The sequence below is a fragment of the Sarcophilus harrisii genome, chromosome 1 (assembly GCF_902635505.1).
Source record: "Sarcophilus harrisii chromosome 1, mSarHar1.11, whole genome shotgun sequence".
In the NCBI taxonomy this organism is placed as follows: domain Eukaryota; kingdom Metazoa; phylum Chordata; class Mammalia; order Dasyuromorphia; family Dasyuridae; genus Sarcophilus; species Sarcophilus harrisii.
The window spans coordinates 535,130,774-535,152,657 of NC_045426.1; the positions used below are offsets into that span (position 1 = coordinate 535,130,774).

A 21,884-nucleotide genomic window follows, 5' to 3' on the forward strand; every position below is an offset into this window, starting at 1 on the left:
TAATCCTATCCAGTAAAATGATGCCCATTCTTACTTAGACACAAAAATGAGGTAAAGAGTTAGGTTAAGAACAATCCCTGACTGTTCTCATTTGATTGATGCTCATAGAGGCTTTGAAAAGCTCATCCAAAGATGTCAGCAGGTTCAGCCTTCACATGGATCATCCTGACAATATAAGTACATCATGGAGAAGTCCTTCCCAGGACCCTAAAAGACAAGTGGTTTTTACTAATTTCTATTCTCAGTTCTGTTTGTAAGCAAAGGATTCACTTTTATTTGAAGAGCAAGCTAATTTTCTTTGAAGAGTAAGTTGTACCTGATTAATTTATTATGCTTATTATCAAATTGCCACTGTCATTGGATTCCCAAATATAATGGAGGTCACTTAGACCCAAATTACGGTAAGGATTCCATAAGTGTTAGTTTTGTCTCAAAGAAAAATCCACGAAAGACTAAAGCAAACCCAATTTTAGTGGTAATAGGGTCAATTATTTCATTGGTACAATGGATTTCTAAAGGAAGAAATTCCCTAATCTTTAAGTGTTTCCAAGAGAACTGAAAGATTAAATGATTTATCCAGGGTCACATGGTCAGCATGCATTAGAAGCAGGCTTTTACCTATTATGCTTTTATTATGCTACTTGTCTTTTCATTTAGTAGTGAAGGTTTTATAATATTCTTTAGAGCGATACACACAGGAAATAATACAAAGGCAGTGCAATAGAACTAGGCATGTGGTTCGACCACAGTGGAAGTAACTCAGAAAAAGGAAACATATTAAAAGCAGCTAAGTGGTATCCTTACATCTAGAATAAATCTCTTTAGGGATTGTAGTATTCAGTTTCAATAGTATGCAATTCCTCTGCATTTTAGGAAGAACATCAATAAGCTGGACACTATTGAGAGCAAGGCAACCAAGATGTCAGAGTTTGGAGATCAGTCTATATGAGGATTGTTTGAAGAAAGCTGGATGTGTAATGTGGAAGAGTAAAGACTTTAGGGAAATATAAAAGCTAGCTCTCTTCACTTATTAGAACTGTCATTTAAAAGAGTGATTAGAACCAATTTACGTGGCTTCAGGGACAAAGAGAAGAATAAGAAGAAATTTCAAAGAGGCTAATTTAGGTTTGATGCAAAAATCTTCCCAACAACCAGGGTTTGTTGAGAGTAGAATGGGTGGACTCAGGAAGCAGTAGTTCATCAAAGTAGAAACCAGATGAATCCTTGATCAGTTATGTTGTAGAGGAAAATTTTGTTCAGATGACAGGTTTAGATGATCTTGAGGACCTTTCAAATCTGAAATTCTAAAACTTCCAGGAAGCCATGGAGTGAACAGGAACAGAAGTAAGCCAGAAGAAAAACTTAACTCTTGGTTCCTAATGCTGATGTCCTCATGTTTTAGGTTATAAATTATAAGCTTATTATTTCCATAGGTCCTCTTATGCAGAATCATAGGTAGTTGATATTAAAAAGACATTAGTCTTGAAGAGATTATCTACTGTTTTTGTTTCTGGATTTTTTTCAAGTAGAATTATGATTATTAAAATATTAAGGATTGATTCTTAGAAAAGTAGAGACAATTCAGTCTTGATAATGAATGTATTTATCCCTGAATCAGATTAAGTTTTGTTTATGATAGCTTGTACATTATACAGTATATGTGTTGTGAATATAAAAACTAGATGTGTAGCTACTGAGCATCTGATAATTTGCACATCAAATTAATAATTAACTGACAAGTGCAGTTCTTTACAAAATTTCTTAATTTTTCAGACATACATCTTAAGTATAAATAACACCTAATTAAATATTTATGGAAGAAGAGCATGAAAATCTTTTTTTTTCATTAATATACCTAAAACAACTTTAAATTTCTAATGTCTTTAATTTAATATCACAACAATAATATTAAAAAGATTTAGAAATATTTGTGGTTTAAGTTGTTGGTGAATATGCTAATATAGATTTCCTTAGTTATTAAAAATGTAGATTTTTCTTAATTATGAATAGATATGGCTTAATATATGTTCATCCAACTCTTAAATATTGTTTGACAAACACTAGATGGAGCCAAAAGATCATTAGTATGAGCCTTATGCAAACGCAAACACCAATTCAAATTTATTTTGTAGCTTTAAGGCAATTTACACATCAGAAACCATATAAAAACAAAACCAACGTTTGCCATTTTTCCATCCAAAGTGCAGCTGTTCATCATTAGCGGTTGTGATGAAACAGGAGCTGTTTGTGAGTGAAAACAGTAAATGTCTTCTTATTTTAAAGAAATTCATGAGAATAGATGAGAATTCAGGCAGTGCGCCTTGGCTATCTGACCCAGGATACACATGCATTCAATAGAGTATTTGTTCAGAATTCTGATCAACCTGGAGACACGTGGTATCATCCCTGTTATTGTCTGCAGAATGCACCACCACTTAGAATACTTGGTGGTTATTTGATAGTGACCTTAGTTGAACTGTCTGCTGAGCTATACCAGTTTATAACAATAGCATAAATTTGTATAAAGCACATTTCATTCAATGGTAGATCTGAAATACAAAGTCAGGTTTTTTGATAAGTTTCCACAGTATTGTATAACATATTTATTTTACTCTTCTATTTTAAATCAAAGCTTTTTAAACTATGGTTCATGACTCCATGTAATTGAATTAGGAGGGATGTCACAAAATTATAACTTATTATCAGTAAATGTCTGACTTGTATACTTATTTTATATACCTATATACCCCAGATTGTGTAAAAATTTCTAGGGCAAAAAGGGGTCATAAGTGGAAAAAGCTTAAGAAGGTCTGTTTCAAATTAAAGTGGAAGGAATTTCTTCTTTGGGAGAAACCACTCCTTCCTGTGCCCTCAAACAAACCAAAAAACCCAAACAAATAAACAAAAAAATTCAAATCAGTGACATTGCTAATATAAAATTCAAGACCTCCAACACTGGATTGAGTCATTTCAACAACCAAAAAAGAGTTCAATACTTTTAGTAATCAGAGGAAAAAATCAGAACATCATCTTCTCTTTCTACTCCCTAAAAAAATTTCTGTAGACAAATGAAATAATTATTGTTTTAACCTAGTTTTTTTGGAACATTTAGTACTTGCAGATTTTATTCTGAGATTTTTCTGGTCAACATGGGAACTATGAAAAAACAAAATTCGCTCTCCCCCATTAAAAGGACACAGTAAAAATTCATTGGACAGGCAGTTAATTAATTCCAGTACCAAATTACCTTGCCTTTTATTTTTTCTTTTTTGGTTTTTGAAATCCAAAGCATACTAAACAATGTTTGCATTTAAGACAGAAAGAAAATTACAAAATGGCTGAAAAGCAGATTCTTACTCTTGATATTATAATTGCCTGGTTTCAATCATTTCTTACATTATATTCCAATTCCAATTACCATTAAAGTCTCATCTGAGATCCTCATAAAGTCTAATTGACATGTATAAGATTCTTTTTTTCAGAACTTAAGCTTGTCTCTAAAGAATATGATTCTCACACTGCAGAGAAAACACATTCCTTTGTGAAAATGCCTATATTTAACATGCCACAAATCTACTAGGACCATACTTGTGGACTATTGGGACTTTTCTGTTCATTACTTCTGAATTATTTTTAATAAGCTTACTATTAAAAATACAGAATAGTCATTAAGAGCTCATAAAGCTCTTTACTTTATGTATTTGTACTTAACATTTCTGTATTTTTCCAACTCTACCTTCAGCATTCTACTGTAAGGAAAATCAAGCAAGTTGAAAAGGTATCCTCTTTCCCTTACCTTTTGTGCAGAAGCCGCTCTCCTTTCCTGCTTGGCTTTCATTTCTGCTAGCAGGCCACTACCCATCACCTGAACTCCATACCTTCGGCCCCCTTGGGGGCTGCTCTTGCTATCACTCCGTTCTAGCTTTCCAATTTCCTCCACTTGATTATCCTCAAGTGAGTCTGGTGTTTTTAACTCTTCTGTCCGTTCTGTGCTTCCGTTCTGTTCTGTGGACTTTCCATCCTTCTTGGATATGTCCACAGCAGGGATTTTCACTGCCCCTTTCGGGGATGAAGGCTCATCTGTGACCAGGACAGTTTGTGGACGCTCAGATTTGGATCGTGGCTTGATTAAATTGAGAAAGCCACTTTTCCGAGAATCCCGTTTTTTCTTTTCATCCCCGCCTCCTTCACTTGACTCATGGGAATCTAAACCTTTTGTGGTTGATCTCCTACAAATCCAAAACAAAATATTAATTCCATGCTAGTTTGGTTGGACAATAAAACCAAAGAAGCACAATACAAAACAATGACATTGAAGCTGCTAGTGACATAGCATCTTTATTGAAGATTTAAAAAAGGAGGATTTGGATCGGCACAACCAAGGAATAGGGAGTCAGGATCTTCATCTTTCAGATCATTAAATTGAAGCACAGATGCATTAACGGATTAAACCAGCCAAGAAAATCAGTGTTCGAACTGAGCCAATAAGTCATGTATTTTGGTATTCATTAAAAAAACTCTGAACTCAAATACCAAATCAGATGAACATTTCCACATAAAAAATAGAACTTTTAAAAAGAAGCATATCTGAAACTATAAATTGGCATTACATATAGATCATATTCCTTTTAAGTACATTACAAATTCAACATTATTGAATTTATATTTAAAGAATATTCAAAGCTGTCCTAGTTGCCTATTGCCTCCTAACCTTTCTTTTGTTCTCTCAGAATTTTAAATCCCTGAATGACCCTCTTTTTATTTTAATCCCTGCTGTCTCCCTCCCTCCCCACCAATTTTGGTATCATTGACTCCTGGTTGGTTGACTTTGAATTTCTACTTCTTCACCTGGTAACTATCTTTTACATTTTGGAATTAAAAAAAAAAATCATAGTTCCTGAATTGCTGACTTGAATTTCACAGTGTTGTGCAAAAAGCACTAAAAAGATTAAATATAAGTTCCAATTCTGCTACTCAATATATCTGTGATCCTGGGCATTAGCTCCCTTGAACCTTGGTTTACTCATCTTTAATAATAATTGTATTATCTGGGATAAGGAAGAAGAGTTATCTTATTTATCATCATCGTTACACAGGAAAAGAATCCCTGGGCCTCACCTGGGACCCCCTTCAGCTCTGACAATTCTTCTAATCCTATACTAATTCTCCAAAATGACTGCAATTAACAGTGATAGAATCACATGGACTATAAAAGCTACCTTTCCCTCCCCCCCAACAACCACCAGTTGGAGACCTAGAGATCTTTTTGAGTAGCAACATACCTGGAACAAAAATCTATGGAAATACCTACATTTAACATTCAGGAGGAAGTCAACTCTTACCCTCAGCTAATCATTGAAGTCAGCTGATCTAGTCCTTTACAGCACTGAGAATAATTTATACATTTTTGTGAAGTGAGTAAAAGACCTCAGACTATTCCCAATCTGACTGAAACCATTCATGAACCTGATTCACTTTAGGCATATACTGACTTAGTTCAAAGTGACCATAGTGGTTTTTTACTCCCAAGGACACTGGTTGTCCTTTTCACAAAATCTAGTCTCATTTAAACAATGTAGAAAGGCTCCTTTAAGCTCTTAAGGAGAACTGATAATTTTCTTTTTAAAAATGTATTTATTTGATATTTACCCAGTTACATTCAAAATAATTTGTTTTTACATTTGTTTCTAAAATTGTTGAATTCTAGGTTCTGCCCACTATCCCCACTCACAATAAGAAAACACTTGTGAAATTATGCAAAACATTTCCATAAAAGTCAAGTTGTGGGAAAAAAAAATAGATCTCCCATCCTAATGAAAATAAAAAACCTCAAGAAAAATTGTTTAAAAAAAAGAGAGAGAAAAAGAGAATATTTCAATCCATATTCAGACACAATAAGTTCCTTTTCTGAGTATGGATAGGATTTTTTCACCATAAATCCTTCAGAGTAGTCATGGATGATTGAACTACTGAGAATAGCAAAATCATTCACAGCTGGTCATACCAGAACATTGTTATTACTTTGTATACAGTACATTTCACTTTGCTTGTGTTCATGGAGGACTTTTCAGGTTTTTTTTGTTTGTTTGTTTTCCTTCCTGAGAACATCCTGTTCATCATTTCCCATAGAAAAATAATATTCTATCATATACACACACCACAGTTATATTGAGTCATTCCCAAATTGATGGGTAACCCCTTGATTCCCAATTTTTTTTTTCCCTGAGAAAGCGCTGCTATCAATATTTTTTGTACATATAGATCACCTTCCATTTCTTTTGGTATTCATGCCAAGTAGTTGTGTTGTTAGGTCAAAGGATATGCATGGATTTATAAACCTTTGGGGATAGATTATGTATCTTTTGATGAGTTATCAATTGGGGCATATTTTTTATAAATTTGACTCAGTTCCCTCTATGTTTGAGAAATGATGCTTTATCAGAGAAACTTGCTTCAAAATTTGTTTTAAAATTACTATTACTAACTATATTTCCTCCCATTTATTCTCTCCTTTCATATCCTGTCCCTACTCAAAAGTGTTTTGTTACTGACCACTCCCTTTATGTCCTTTCTTTTAGTACCCTCCATCCCTTCCCATATCCCATTTTCCTTTTATTTTCCTGCAGTGTATAATAGATTTCTATACCCCATTTAGAGTGTGTGTGTGTGTGTGTGTGTGTGTGTGTGTATAAATAATTTCCTCTCTGAGACAATTCTGATGAGAGTAATGTTCATTTTTTCATTCTCTCAACCTCCTCTTCCCCTCCCCTGTAAAAGCATCTGCTTACTTCTTTTCTTATGGCAAATAATTTGCACCATTCCACTTTCCTCTTTCCCTTTCTTCCATTACATTCCTTTCTCACTCCTTAATTTCATCATTAAAAAAAAAGGATATTATCCCTTCATATTCAATTCACACCTGTGCCCTCTGTCTATATAATACTCCTTCTAACTACCATAATAATGAGAAAGTTCTGAATTACAAGTAACATCCTCCCAAGCAGGGATGTAAAAAGATAAACCTTATTAAATCCATTATGACTTCACTTTTCTGATTACTTCCTTATGCTTTTGCAGAGTCCTATATTTGAAACTCAAAATTTCCATTCAGCTTTGGTCTTTTCATTACAAATGTTTGAAAATCCTCTATTTCATTGAATGACCACTTTTTCCTCCAAAATATTATACTCAGTTTTGCTGGGTAGGTGATTCTTGGTTGTAATCTTAGCCCAACTGCTCTCCAGAATATCATATTTCAAGCCCTTTGGTTCTTTAATGTAGAAGCTGTTAAAACTTCTATTATCCTGAGTGTAGCTCCACTATACTTGAATTGTTTCTTTCTGGATGCTTGCAATATTATCTCCTTGGCCTGAGAGTTTCAGAATTTGGCTATAATATTCCTAGGAGTTTTCATTTGGGGATTTCTTTCAGGAGATGAATGGTGGAGTTTTTTCAATTTCTATTTTACGCTTTGGTTCTAGAATATTAGGACAATTCTCTTTGACAAGTTCTTGAAAGATGATGACCAGGCTCTTTTTTTAATCACAATTTTCAGGTAGACCAATAATTTAAAAAAATATATCTCTCCTGGATCTATTTTCCAGGTTGGTTGTTTTTCCAATGAGATATTTCATTTTTTCCTATTTTTTTTATTTTGCTTTATTGTATCTTGATTTCTCATAAAGTTATTTGCTTTCATTTGTTCAATTCTTTTTTTTTTTTTTTTTTTTGTGGCTGAGGCAATTGAGGTTGTGACTTGCCCAGGGTCACACAGCCAGGAAGTGTTAAGTGTCTGAGACTTGATTTGAACTCAGGTCCCCCTTACTTCAGGGTTGGTACTCTATCCACTGCACCATGTAGCTGCCCCCAATTCTATTTTTAAAGGAATTATTTTCTTCAGTGAGCTTTTGTATCTCCTTTCCTAATTGGCCAATTTTGCTTTTAAAAGAATTCTTCTCCTCATTACCTTTTTGCATTTCCTTTTACACTACTCTCAATTCTTTTCCTAATTTTTCCCTTGTCTCTCTTACTTGATTATTAAAATCCCTTTTGAGCTCTTCCATGGCCTGAGCCCAATTTTTATTTTTCTTGAAGGCTTTGGATATAGAAGTTTTAACTTTATTATCATTTTCTGAAAGTGTCTTTTGATCTTCCTTGTCATCATAATAACTTTCAATGCTCAGAAATTTTTGTTCTGTTGTTTGCTCATTTTCCCAGCCTATGATTTAGCAGTTTTAAACTCTTTGCTAAAGCAGGGCACTATTTCCAGAATCAAGGGTGCATTGTCCCAAGCTTCAGGGATTTTGTGCAACTGTTTTCAGAAATTCTTCCTTCTAGGAAGCCTGTTTTTCTGTCCTGGAGCTATTAGGAGTGTTCCTGCCCCACTGTAGCTGTAAGATGTAGTGTGCTAAAGCAACAAAGTTCTTCTTTCCTGATGCTCAGGCCCTGGGATTGGGACTACACTAGGACTGCACAGCTGACTCTCATCCTGTCCACAGGTGCCACAGACCCTTCCAAGTCCTCCCTGGTGTTCCTGAGGGCTGAGAGGTCCACAGAAGCCTCTAGTATTACTGCAGATTCAGAGGTCTGGCTGGGGTCAATCTGGGTCCAGGACTGCGCTGGACTCCCATCCTATTGTCACAGACCTTTCCTGCTGACCTTCTCAATTCTTTTTGGCTGGAAAATGTTCTAGTCCATTTTGGGGGGATGTTTTAACACTCTAAAATTTGTTTAGAGTCATTATTTAAAGGAATTTGGAGCCGTTTGAGGGAGAGCTTGGGTGAGTTTCTGACTTTATTCTGCCATCTTGGCTCCACCTCTCAACAATTGATAATTTTCATTAAATTCACTAGTTTCAGCAGAGGCATGTAATTAGAAATATGCCAGTTCTTTCTAGACTGTAGTTCAGAGATTTAACGTCTAAGACTTTGCCTGAGCAAATAAAATTTTATAGGGCTTGTTGAAATGCCTATCTAAGTAGCCAGAAAAGATTTATGCTAGATCCAATATTCATGATTTTCTTGAGGTCTTCTCTATTACATCTCTTCCTCAATTTGTAGACAGATGTTCATGTTGCAAAGGCCTAAATATGGACACCTGATAATGGATAAGTTAATCTTGACCATACTAACTTTACAGCCACAAACCTCAGCTAAACCTATTAAGAATTAAGTTTTCAGCAGCAAGTATGGGATGTCTATATGTTTCCTTCTCTTTACATAGTTGTATTTCAGTACTCTACTTCCAATCATGTTTATTTGTCTCTCTTATCAATGCTCAGTGCTCCATCTTTGCCATGATAACCCAACATTCCTAGTCCTTCCATATACCACCGAAATTTCTGAGAAGCCCGAGTTTCACTGACAGTTATTTAAAGTAGGTATGAGAGTGAGAGAGCTATTTGTCAAGGAAAAACTTCCTAACAATTAGAGTTGTCCAAAAATGGAATGAGCTGTTTTGAGAGAAAATTTCCCTTCCTGGGTAGTTTTAAGCAGAGACTGAATGATCTCTTGTTAAATATGTCACACTGGGGATTCCTTTTGGCTCTGGGTTGGATCAGATGGCCATGGAGATTCTTTTAAGATCTAAAAGTTAGTGATTTTGTGATCTTTCAATAATGTACCCACCTACATCTAAAAGGTAGACATTGCACACCAACCTAATATTAGAACAGTATTTCTGGTACCAGCAACTCTTTTCACTGTGACATATATCAGCAACATTCTCTTGCAATAATTCAGCCCATTCTTTGACCCAGAAAATATCCTTAGTGGGAAGTATGGCTTTCACCTAAGAGTTTTTTCTTATACTCATTTTTTTTTGGTACTATGGCTACTATAGACAAGAAGGATAGATGGAAGCTATATAAGCTAAATCTGATGAACAGGGATGGCACCTGAACACGTGATCTTTATGACTATGTCATGGGGAAGTTTAGTGGTTCTAACTTGTGACTATAAAAATACATTAATTGAATGGGGAAAACATGGAACCTTTAAGCAAAGAGGATTGATGTGGGAATCTTCTAGAAATCTTAAGAAAACCTAAGTCATTGGAAGAAAGGGGGAATATATTTTTTTATTGTTCTTTAATGTAAGCCCTAAGGCCTATTAGCTGAAGTTTCTTTCCTTGACTTAAATCTATGGCCTACAGATATTGTCCCACCATTACTAATTATGAAAGGCTAGAGAGAATACTCAGTTCAAAATATTCTTGACTTATTTGAATGAAAAGAACATTAGTTTTTAGTATATTGGATATTCTAGTATATAGGAGTACAGCCTTAAGTAGAGAATATGAAAGTTACTACATACTATGCCACCTACCAAGGGAGCTGTTTGGTGGGGAAGGATGGACCCAAATTTATGTTTTTACTTATGCAACTAAATCAGGAAGGACTTTAGTATACCTAGCCCATGATCATTTTGAGACATTAGCAGAGACTGGCAGTGGGGAACACATAGAGCCAGCAGAAAAGAAAAGAAGAAAGGGAAAGAAAAGAAAAGAGGAGAAGAGAGGAGAGGAGAAGAGAAAAGAGAAGAGAAGAGAAAAAAAGAAAAGAGAAAAGAGGAGAGGAGAGGAAAGGAGAAGAGAAGAGAGGAGAGGAGAGAAAGGAAGGAAATATACAGGGAAACAAGTTAAGTCAGAAAAAAGTCATGTTTTCACTAATGCAGGTAAATCAGGAAAGACTTTGGTATATATAGCCCATGAGAGACATTTTGAGACATTAGCAGAGACTGGCAGTGGGGAACATAGAGGGAAAGGAGAGGAGAGGAAGAGGAGAGGGAGAGGAGCTTCAGACAGACAGAGGTTCCCTTCTCTCCAAGTCTTTGGTCTATATCTTCTTGACACTTGATTTATAAATTGATTTCTCTTTTCCTAGAAGGGGTCTCCTCCTCCCCTGGTATTGGTGAATATTGAATTCACAAGTACACATGTCTCTTTGGGGAGAAAAATCATTTTTTTCAAGGTAGCCGTCAAGAATACCACTAAAAAGGAGGAAAGGCACTACTGAGGACTTTAAGGGTACAAAAGACATACACTTTGCTTGCTTCACAGTGTTTTTTCTCCCAAGGCTAGCCTTATTTTAAGTATCAAACTGAAAATATCCCCATTTTGCATAAGATAATTTAATGAATAATCATTTGGTTGGAAGTTCAATTCCACCATCATTTGGTAATTACTAAGCATATGTTCAAGCTCTGTGTGATATACTATATTTCCATGGATTAATTCAATAACAGGATTTTCCTGAAATAGTCTGATTATGTAGAAAATGTATTCTTATTTTGTTTAATGCATCTATAAATCTTTTACTTGAGATTAGTAGAGGAGATAAGAGTGAAAAAGGCAGCACAAAAACCATGAACCAGAACAGAAGACCAGAAATGTCTCTGTCAAAGATAATGTCATTTTACAGAAATGCAAATGCCCAATGAGAAATCTAGATTATATGGATAAAATCCCAAATTGTCTAGACTGTAAAAACAAAACAAACAAACAAAAAAAAAATTCTCCTTTTGGAAAAGTATAATTCTAAGACAGTGGTTCTCAAACTTTTGTTTTCAGTATCTTTATCCTATTAAAAATTATTGAGGATCTCTCTAAAAAGTTTTTGTTTATCTGGATTATATTTATAGACATTTACCATATTGGAAATAAAAACTATTTTTGAATTTGTAGACCCTCTAAAAGAGTTTCAGAGATCCCCAGGATTTTCTAGACCATACTTTGAGAACAACTGTTCTAAGACATAGTAACATGGGAAACTAATCATTGACTACTAGAGTTTATTGGGGCACTATTGTGATCTATTATGCATATGGAAATGTGATATTTCTACATGAACCTCTTGATGAGGTCTGAGCACAATTATTTATTCATACCCCCCCTGCTTAAGTTTCATTTCTGAATCTGATGCTTCAAAGATAAAGAATGCATCATAGTAAAAAAATAAAAAAAACTCACAAAAAACACAAAACACCAGAAATGTTAATTGTATAACTTCATGAATGTGTGTGCTACACCCCCCCCAACATATTTGTATGTATGTATGTGCATGTATGTGTGGCCTATCAAATAAATCCACACTTATTTGGAAAATCTACATCAAATAGACTGAATATTTCAAGTTATTGCTGTTAATAAGTAGCTATACTATTAGCTAAGAAAAAAACACAACAACCCTGCCTTAATTATAGGAAAGTTGTGGCTAATTGTGACACTGGGTTATTTCTGCCTATTTGAAAATGTTTATCATAGACAAGCAATTGCATGGGCTTTAGACTGCAGGCAAGTGCCAATTTTGGTTAGAAAAAACCCTATTTCCTTCAACTCCACTGATGATTTTTACTAAAGCTGCTAAGTCAGTCATCTGATATAGTATTTTAGCACTGATGTGAAGAATCCTTGAGATTAGACTTCTCAATCTGCAAATAATCATCTTTAAGAAAGATTTGGATTAACTCCTTACCCCTCACACCCCCTTAAAAAATCTATCTCAGTCCAATTCAACATTGACTAAATGCTTAACATGTATAAGGCATTCAGCTAGGCTTTGGGTCACAGCTACTGCTTTCTAAAGCTAAAATGTTTGCATTCCTACCTCTGAATCTTCTGATCATTCAACAGTTGGAAATATCAGGTTCAATATTCTATGCAAACATTAACCTCTTGCTTTGAATACACAAATTTTACTGCTGGCATGAGGCAAGAGTTCCAAGCTCTTCCTTCTTTACACATCCTCATCCCCTAACTTTCCTCAATCAATATGGTTAGGTAATAGTTTCCTAATTTGGAGAAATCCAGACCTGGATTCTGGAGTTTTTCTGCTCAGTCTAATAGATTTCTTGCAATATGATGAAAAAAACTTGTAAAAAAAAAATTATATGCTGATAAGTTCTGTAAACTAGGTTTGTTATTCCAAGCTACTATCAAACATTGACTAAGAAATGAGCATATTCTAATTTGCCCTTAGAATATATCAAATTTAACTAAGTATTAGTAATTAAAGTTATTCTTTTTTTAAAAAAATTACTAGAAACTTACTTAGAATCCATTTTAGTTACTTTCTTGGTAAAAAATTCATCTACACCTTCATCCACTCTACCCATAAGGCCATTCTGTTCTCCATCATGAGGGGCAGGGGTAGCAGCACATACCTGAAAAAACAAAAATGGATTCTTATGAAACTAATCATTAGCTCAAGACATAGAGATGACAGACTGTGAAAAAAATCATGTGCCAAGCTCATTCTTCATACAGACAATACACATACCAAATTCTGCTCACTATTAACTTTACTGGGGTCACTGGCAATATGCTATATGACTGTGTCATACAAATAAGCTTAGAGTCATAAGGGAAATATGCATTCCTTAGTTGTGGTGGATACAAAGACAAATGGTCAAATTTTGCTAATATCTGGCAAAATGTTATGAATGTCAATTATACATTAAAAGTCAAGGGAAAATTGCCTCAATGTTTTTTGGTAAGGGGTTTTGCACTCATTGGCTAATAAACAAGTCTTTTAAAAATTATTATTAAAGCTTTTTTATTTTCAAAGCATATGTATAGAAAGTTTTTAACATTCACCCTTGCAAAATCTTGTGTCTCCTCCTCCCCTCAAGACTTTTATAAAAAAGTCTTGAACTATAGAGAAGCAGGTTCAATCAGTTAAGTCTTTCAGCCAATAAACATTTATTAATAAGCATGTGTTATGTTTCATGGAGTTTATTTAGAAATAAATTACAAAGACAGTTCCTGTCTTCAAGAAACTCCCAATATAATGAGGCAGACATAAGGAAAACAAATATGTACAAACTAATTAAGTGAATAAATGCACTATAATTAAGAGGAATTCAGAAAGTCTCTCTGTAGAAGATAAGATTTATAGGCAGTTAGTAGGTGGAGATAAGGGCAGAGAGCATTCTAAACATGAAGAATAGCCAGAAAAAATGCCTACGACTAAGAGATAAGAGTTTTAGAACCAGAAGGTCAGTGTTACTGGAACAAAGAGCACATGGAAGGGAATATGCTAAAATGGAGTAAGATAAGAAGGTAAGTAAGATGACAAATAGTCTTCTTAAGACTAGATAGATAGGGCAGTGAGGCTAGTTTATGAAGGGCTTTGAATGCCAAACAGACGATTTTGGAAGTGACATGGAACTACTAAAGTTTATTGATGAGTGGGATAACATAGTTGTACTTGTTCTGTAGGAAAATCATATTATTGTCAAATGGAGGATGGATTAGAGTGAAGAGGAAAGACTTGACACAACCTCATTAGCAATTATTATGACAGATGTTGGATTATGAGGAATAGCACCAGAATAGTACTATATAGTAATAATAAGGGATATATTAATAAGTATAATAGTAATAATAGCAATATTCAACAGATATTACAAAGATGAACTCTACCAACTTTGGTAATAAATTGGATATGGGACATGAGAGGTAGTAAAGAATCAAAGATGGCACCTAGTCTGCATGAGGAGGAACGACTCTGGAAGTATGATCTTAAGGGGACAGATTATAAATCTGGTTTTGTACATGTTGAGTTCAAGATGTCTACTGGACACCCAGTTGGAGATATCTGAAGGGCACTTAGAGATCTGAGATGGGAATTTAGCAGAGAGGTTAGGCCAGAATAGATTTAAGAATCAACAGCATTGAGATGGTAGTTAAATTCATGGAAGCTGATAAAGTGACTAGGTAGAGTAATATAAAGGGAGAAGAGAAGAGAGTTTGTACAGAACCCTGTGAGATATCTATACTTAGGGAGTGTGATCTGGATGAGGACTCACCAAAGAACAATGTTCATAATTTTAGGGACAAGATTAATTAAATTGCTTTAAACAATAATCCACTTAATTCACCTGGACACCTATTTGAAAAGGAACTTAAATACTTCCTTGCACATTCATGAATCACTAGAAAGCAAACTGACAACCCAAAACAAAGAACAACATGAAACAAAGAGATAATGATCTCTAAGGTTCCCATTCAGCTCCAAAATTTTGTGGTTCTATGATGCCATGTTGCAATAAAGAAAGGATAATTTTTCATACAGCAGATATAATCTGAAAAAGTGTATAACTTAATGAAGCAAAGATATTCATCAAAAATTGGATGTTTTCATTTAATTATAAAAACAAGTTATTTTTATAATTATTTTCATAAGAAAAATGTGAATTTAGAAATGACATAGATGATATATACATACATATAGTAAAAACTTAATATATTATTGTTTACTCTCTGATATCTCTCTTCCAAAATTAAGCCCATCCAGAGAAGAAAAAGACACACTCAATCTCTACTTTTTCCCCTTCAGCAAAAGACCAAAAAAAGATTCTTTAAAGGGTTTAACATCTTCCCACTTGGAAGGGCACAGTGATATAAAAACCTCTTGTCTTTTATTTTGGAGTCATTTACATATGTTAGAAACAAGAAATCTCAGAGATCATCTAGTTCAGTTTCCTCATTTCACAAATAAGTGTACTGAGGTTCACAGAGTTTCAATGTTTGCTCATACATTTGCTCATGATTTACAGTCAAGACTAGAGCCCAGATAGATCTCTGACCTTTTACTGCAGTGCTCTTTCTTTTGTCCTGCACTGACTCCCTCTCTAATAGGCAGGAGGAAACTTTTTTTCTTTAAGGAAGATTTTTTTTTCCCACACAAAAAGAAATGCATTCTGAGATTACCATAAAGGAAAAAATAACCATAAAAGGTCACTGGGGAGGTAGATAACACATTCTATTATCCCATCTTATCTTATTATTATGTTTCCCTTATAAATTTGCTGGGCAGTCTATATCAAGGTTGGCCAGCCACAATGATAGCTTTGATAATTCTATTTATTGGGGCAAGAATATCCATATGGTGGCAGCTTAACAGTACTGCCCAAAAAAGCATGACATATAAGAGGAAGAAGCAGTTTCTAAACAGCTAGCTTTTATAAATCTAAATGGATAATTTTAAAGTAGTTTAACAAATGTTTACTCAGCATCTATTAAATGGAAAGGCAGCTAAGTGGCTTAGTGAATAGAGTTGCAGGCCTGGAAACAGGAAAAATCATCTTCCTATGTTGGAGTAAGTATCTGAGGCTGGATTTGAGTCTTCCTAACTTCAGATCTGGTGCTCTATTACACCATCTGGCTGTCCCACATTTATATCATGTTTTAAAGTTTCCGTTATGGTTTCTTCACATTAGCTCTATGAGGTAAACAGCATTTTCTCCATTTTGCAAAGAAGAAAACTGAGCTTTGAAATAAAGTGATTGGTCGGTTGTCATAGTTCTTTTAAACATATGAGTTAGGATTTAACCCAGCTTTCTTGATTCCAAGTCTCACTTCCAACTTTATTATGCTGTCTCAGAATGCTTTAGAAAGATGATGGTAAACAGATAAAAAACTATATGATTTAGCATTTAGTAGGGGATTTTGAAAGAATATTTTCAGAGTCAAAAGGGGATGACTTCAGGAAAACTCTTATATGAGCAGATGCAAAGTGAAGTGAGCAAAACTAGAAAAATTTACACAACAGCAATATTGAAATGGTAATCAATTGTGAAAGACTTAGTTTCTCTAACCAATACTATGATCCACAATCATTCCCAAGGTATCATGATGAAAAATTTTATCCACCTTCAGAGAAAGAACTGAAGAACTCTGAGTATAAATTAAAACATGTTTCTTTTTTTCATTTTCTTTACTTTTTTGGTAATATAACTAACATGAAAATGTTTTGCATGACTTCCTACAATATATTCAATATAATGAATGAGGGAACTGAGAATTCTAAATTAAAAGAAAATTTAAATTAAAAATATAGTGCTTGCATCAAAAAAAAAAAATGTACTCCAACTAGATGGCAAGAGACTGAAGAGGGAGAAAGCTGAGTGTGATGAAGTCATTTTCTGAGACAGTGAATGAATACACATTAATCTAAGAATTTAGTATTAAAAGAGAAAGCAGATATAAAAGTACAGTTATGGGAATGGCAGACTTCAGAATGATTAAGGTGTGTGTGTGTGGGTGTGTGTGTATTTTTTATGGAAGTTCATAGTTTTGAGAGAATTTTCATTTAGCAAATAAGATATTGGTATTTAGCAAACTGCCTGATACGCAGTAGGGGCTTAATAAATACATACTTCCTTTCCTATTTCCAATGCAAGTCATTTCCACTAGAAAAACATTTGTCAGGTCTCTAAATGAAAATCCCTGCTTGCAAGGAATTTTCATTCAACTGGGGAAAATAGCACAAGTACACAGATGAAGCACATAGTGATTTGAGGAGGGATAGCATTAACAAATGGGAAGGAGATTCTTGAACAGAAGGATTCTGAATGGCAGAAATGAAAAGAGTACATTTCAGGGATGGGGATGGTTTGTGTAAATTCATAGCAAGTAGAAAACAGATTCAGAGAATAGCTAGAATTCAAGTTTGGCTAAAACAGAGTATGAATGGAAATAATGTGAGATAAGACTGGAAAAGTTACATCCAGGCTGTATGAAACTTCAAATGCTTGGCAATGGGAAGTGACAGAGCTTTCTGGTATTTGAATGACCCAATCATATTTGTATTTTGGAAAGATTATTTTGGCAGTTAGATCAAGATTAGTTTGGAGAGCAAAAACTATGGAATTCAGTAATTCAATAGGAGCTTTTTATACTATATAAGGTAAAGAGGGAAAAGAACTATAGATAGCTATGATTATGTGAGTAGAAAGAAGAGGAGGTATTTGAGAGACATAGAAGTAGAACTGATGAGACTGAATGCATAGATTGATATAAACAAAAAGAAGTAGCAACAATGCTACCTCACCAGTTACCCAGAGGCACTTACCGCTGTTTGGGTAGGTTGCTGTTTTTTATTCCGTTTTGGCCTTAACTTGGTAAAATGTTCCAGCTTCTTCCCTTCCTCAGATGGCAGCTCTGAGATGAATCCTGAAGCCCTCTTTTCCTGTCTGATGGATGGGAAAGGTGGGTCCTCTATGTGAATTGGAACTTCTTCTAGTGCCTTATCAAGATCAAACTCCATTTCTTAAAGGAAGCAACAAAAGAGTGAACATCACATATGACAATGTGGACCCAGTGCCAAGTCTGACATAGGGAAGACTTATCTTTTTTAATGTAAATGTGGGCTCAGACACTATTTGCGTGACCTCAGGCAAGTCCCTTAACCCCATTTGTTCCTCATCTGTAAAATGAGTTAGAGAAGGAAATGGCAAACCATTCCAGTATCTTTGCTAAAAAAAAGCCCCAAATGGGGTCATAAAAAGTCAGACATGACTGAAATAAATGAACAACAACAAGACATGAAGGACTTTTGATTCATTTTCATAATATTTAGCAATCATTTATTAAGCAACAAATGTGTTCAAGGCACTATGGCAGGTATTATGTTGTCCTAAGGAGCATCCTTTTGTTAATAATAGGGGTGGCAATGCCAGTTAAAACCTTGCAATTTATTACTAAACAAATAATTTAGGCCTTTTTTGTTCCTCAATACTCCCCTATCTATAAAACAAGGACATATAAGAAGTGTCATGAGGAAGAGCATATTTCTGTCTAAAAAAGGTAGCTTGGGCAGCTTGGGTCTAAGAGCTGTATGAATAAAAAGCCCATATTGCTATGGTATGATAAAAATACAGATGTATTTACTTACCAAAGGCCCTGGAAACAGGTCGGAGCATTCGACTATGGATACTTTTTCTTTTAGATTTAGGAGTCATCTAGCAAGCAAAGAAAAGAAAGCAATTAGTAATCACAGGAAAATTATCCCACTACTTTAGAAATACTGGTAAGCTTTATTCTAGCTAGAAAGTCTATTTGTTTGTTCTGAGAATGGTTGAATAACTTTGTTTCAATTAAATTATTCCATATTCATGAAAAATAACATTTCACATTTGTATAATTTTTTTCCTCAAAAACTATATTCATGCTGATATTTAATAACCAGAACTGAAGTCTTTTAAACAATATTAGCAAATTGCATAATTTTCATTCCAACCTATGTACAAGATTATCATAATGTGCAAAATTAAAGACAACAGAAATCAATTGTTAGGAATTCAGGACAAAGCCATTTAGTAACTGTTTATCATGGGAACAAATGAATAAATTTAGCTCAATTACAGGATCACACATCTTGAACTGAAAGGTACCTCAGAGATCATGTAATTTATTTAACTCTTTCATTATACAGAAACTATGTAGATTAAACCTTTTTGAATTCTGCCTTTATTTTTTTTTTCATTTTTCTTTAGTTATAATTAAATGAAACTCTTCTAGAATTGCATCATTTATATGTGCTATCATGCTCAAAATATTGCCATAATTCCTGGTCCTTTTATCATAGACTATAAAAACAAGATTCCTTTTTCTTCAGGCAATTTTCTCTTTAACTGATATTTTAGCACTGGGTACTTACTTAACACACTGTTAACTCTTAGTCATAAAAAGCTACCTAGTTAGTCCCACCAAAAGAGTAGTAGAGGACAAGCTGATTAAACTCTCCAAGGTGCTAGAAAAGTGTGAGGTGTTCATCATTATAATCATCATCTTCAGTACTATCTAGAATCATTAAAATTTAAAACTGGAAGGAATCTCTAAGACCATCAGCAACATCTCTCATTTTATAAAAGGCAATATTGAGTCCTACACTGATTAAATTATTTTTGTCCCAAGTCACATAGCTAAGTGTTACAGACAGGACTATATATATATATATATATATATATATATATATATATATATATATATCCTAGTGTTCTTATTGCTACACTGTACCTTTATAGACATACTTATGAATTTTAAGATTAAAAAAAAACCAACAAATTATTTTGAGAAATAAGAAAAGTTGATTCAATGTTGAAAGAAATAATTCAGTTTGTGAACTTCACTTTCATGGCAGAACTTATATTCCAAAAATTCAGTAAAAATAAAACTCTCCTTATTGAATGAATACTGTTATTGAGTAAACTGGCACCCAATGAACAGAGGCTTTATAGTTTCAAAAACATAGTAATTTTGTTTAAAGTGCATCTTGTTGCTAATATTTATCTGGAACTAAGGTGGGAAAAGAGAGAGGAACGATCATTTTTAGATCTAAATTGGTAAATCTGATAGACAATAAATAGTAAGCCTGGATGTTTTAGTTGCTATTCTGTTAAAATATGTTGATATGATATCAAGTTAAAACATTCTTAAAGAAAAGGCTTCTGTGATTCTGTAATAGTTTCATTACCTTAAGATTGGCCATGAGAGGCAACCACTTTGATTGTAGTTCCTACTTCCCTACAAGTATGGCTTAGCATAAATACATGCTAGAATTAGATTTCAGAGACTGGTAGCCTAATAGGTATTCTTCACAATTAAGATCTCTCCCAAGCAGTTTGTCTTCAGCAAAAACTCATTCATGAGATAAATGTCTTGAAATGGACTTTATGCAGTATTCCTGCTCAGAGGTATAACAGCCAATGTAAATAATTGTCTTTCTAGTATCTATTCTTTAAAGCATCTATGGTTGTTTCTCTCATTAAATTCTTGCCATTGAATGGAAGCAGGCAGAGTACGCGTAGTTGCTCACTGACCACTTATTGACAGACTCAAGAATGAGTAAAGACGGACACTGAAAAAAATCAAACTCTATCAACAAAATTCAGGATTTAATTCAAGGGAGGAGAGGTTTCTGATCTTGCTCTTTTTTCACTTGTTACTGTTGTTACTGCTCTTTGGGGGAAGGTGTGATGGTAATAGAAAAAGGCAGAATCACTAAGAAAGATACTCAGGATTGGCATATGGGAGAAGGACCTGGCCCTGACAAAAGGATATTGGGCTCTTAAAAATAATCCACAGGAAAAAAAATAATCCACAGAAACATGAAACTTCATATACCTTTCATCATACAGACAACTCTTTCTTTAGATCTCTGACAAAGCAATTTTTATAAAATGTGAATCTGTCCATTCCCTTAACCTCTATGAAGGCATACACAAAATGACATCATTATGGAAGTCATAAAATGTACTAAAATGCAGACATATTAAATATTCACAGTACTGTAAAGTTAATATAAATGTATAGCATTTCACCCCTTCCCCACCCATTGTGCTTAGCCTTTATCACTAGTAACTGGCTATGAAACATTTTTATGATGCTATCAAGAGATAGAGAGTGCTCTGTTTTTTACCTTGTATATCTGACAATAGCAAATAATATTATCAACTAGTCTTTGAACTTTAAAAATTCTTGAAACATTTGGATCCATCTTTTTCAATGCAAGAAAAAAATTCACAGAAATGATGAAGTGCTTTCTGCCAATCATTTGGTTGTGAACCTTTTTGATTCTACCTCAGGTTCTGAAGTTTTCTTTTCTTCTTTCTGCAATCTCTTAAGCCAGCAGCAGAACTAGAATTTGATTTGATAGTTCTTCATCAAGAAACTCTTCTACATTTTACTCATCAACTTCTAGCTCCAATTCTTGTACTGATTTTACAATTATGTTTTTAATTTCTTCCAAAGCTTTATCTTAGTCAAATCCACCAGGACTGAACTACAGGTATACTTCCCCTCAAACTCTCTTCATACATGTTTCTGTTACATCTTCCATGTCTTAGCAATATTCCATATTACATGATAAATATTATAGATCTTCTGAAAATCTCTAGGGAAAATTTCAAAGCTGAAATCGCCTAGACAAATGTAGTATGTAAACAATATACCTTGAAATCTGCAATCACTCCTTGATCCTTAGGTTTAATAATAAGGCAGTGTTAAAAGAAAAGTAAAGAATCCTTTACATTTTCATTAAAATCATTCCTATGGAGAGGATGATCTGAGACATTATCCAAAAATAAATGGAATATTGAAAG

General features: G+C 34.1%; 1 protein-coding gene across 6 annotated transcripts in view; it reads right to left on the reverse strand.

Annotated features, from left to right (window-relative positions):
• The window catches only part of CARMIL1 (capping protein regulator and myosin 1 linker 1), a 344,450-nt gene that overhangs the window by 17,709 nt on the left and 304,857 nt on the right, over positions 1 to 21,884 (reverse strand). For all 6 annotated transcript variants that reach the window (XM_031946771.1, XM_031946768.1, XM_031946772.1 and 3 more), the window contains 4 exons: positions 18,677 to 18,743; positions 17,855 to 18,051; positions 13,048 to 13,160; positions 3,797 to 4,229 (listed from right to left, as the gene is read on the reverse strand). In XM_031946771.1, coding sequence (XP_031802631.1) covers positions 3,797 to 4,229; positions 13,048 to 13,160; positions 17,855 to 18,051; positions 18,677 to 18,743 — 810 coding nt within the window. The remainder of the gene's footprint in view (positions 1 to 3,796; positions 4,230 to 13,047; positions 13,161 to 17,854; positions 18,052 to 18,676; positions 18,744 to 21,884) is intronic.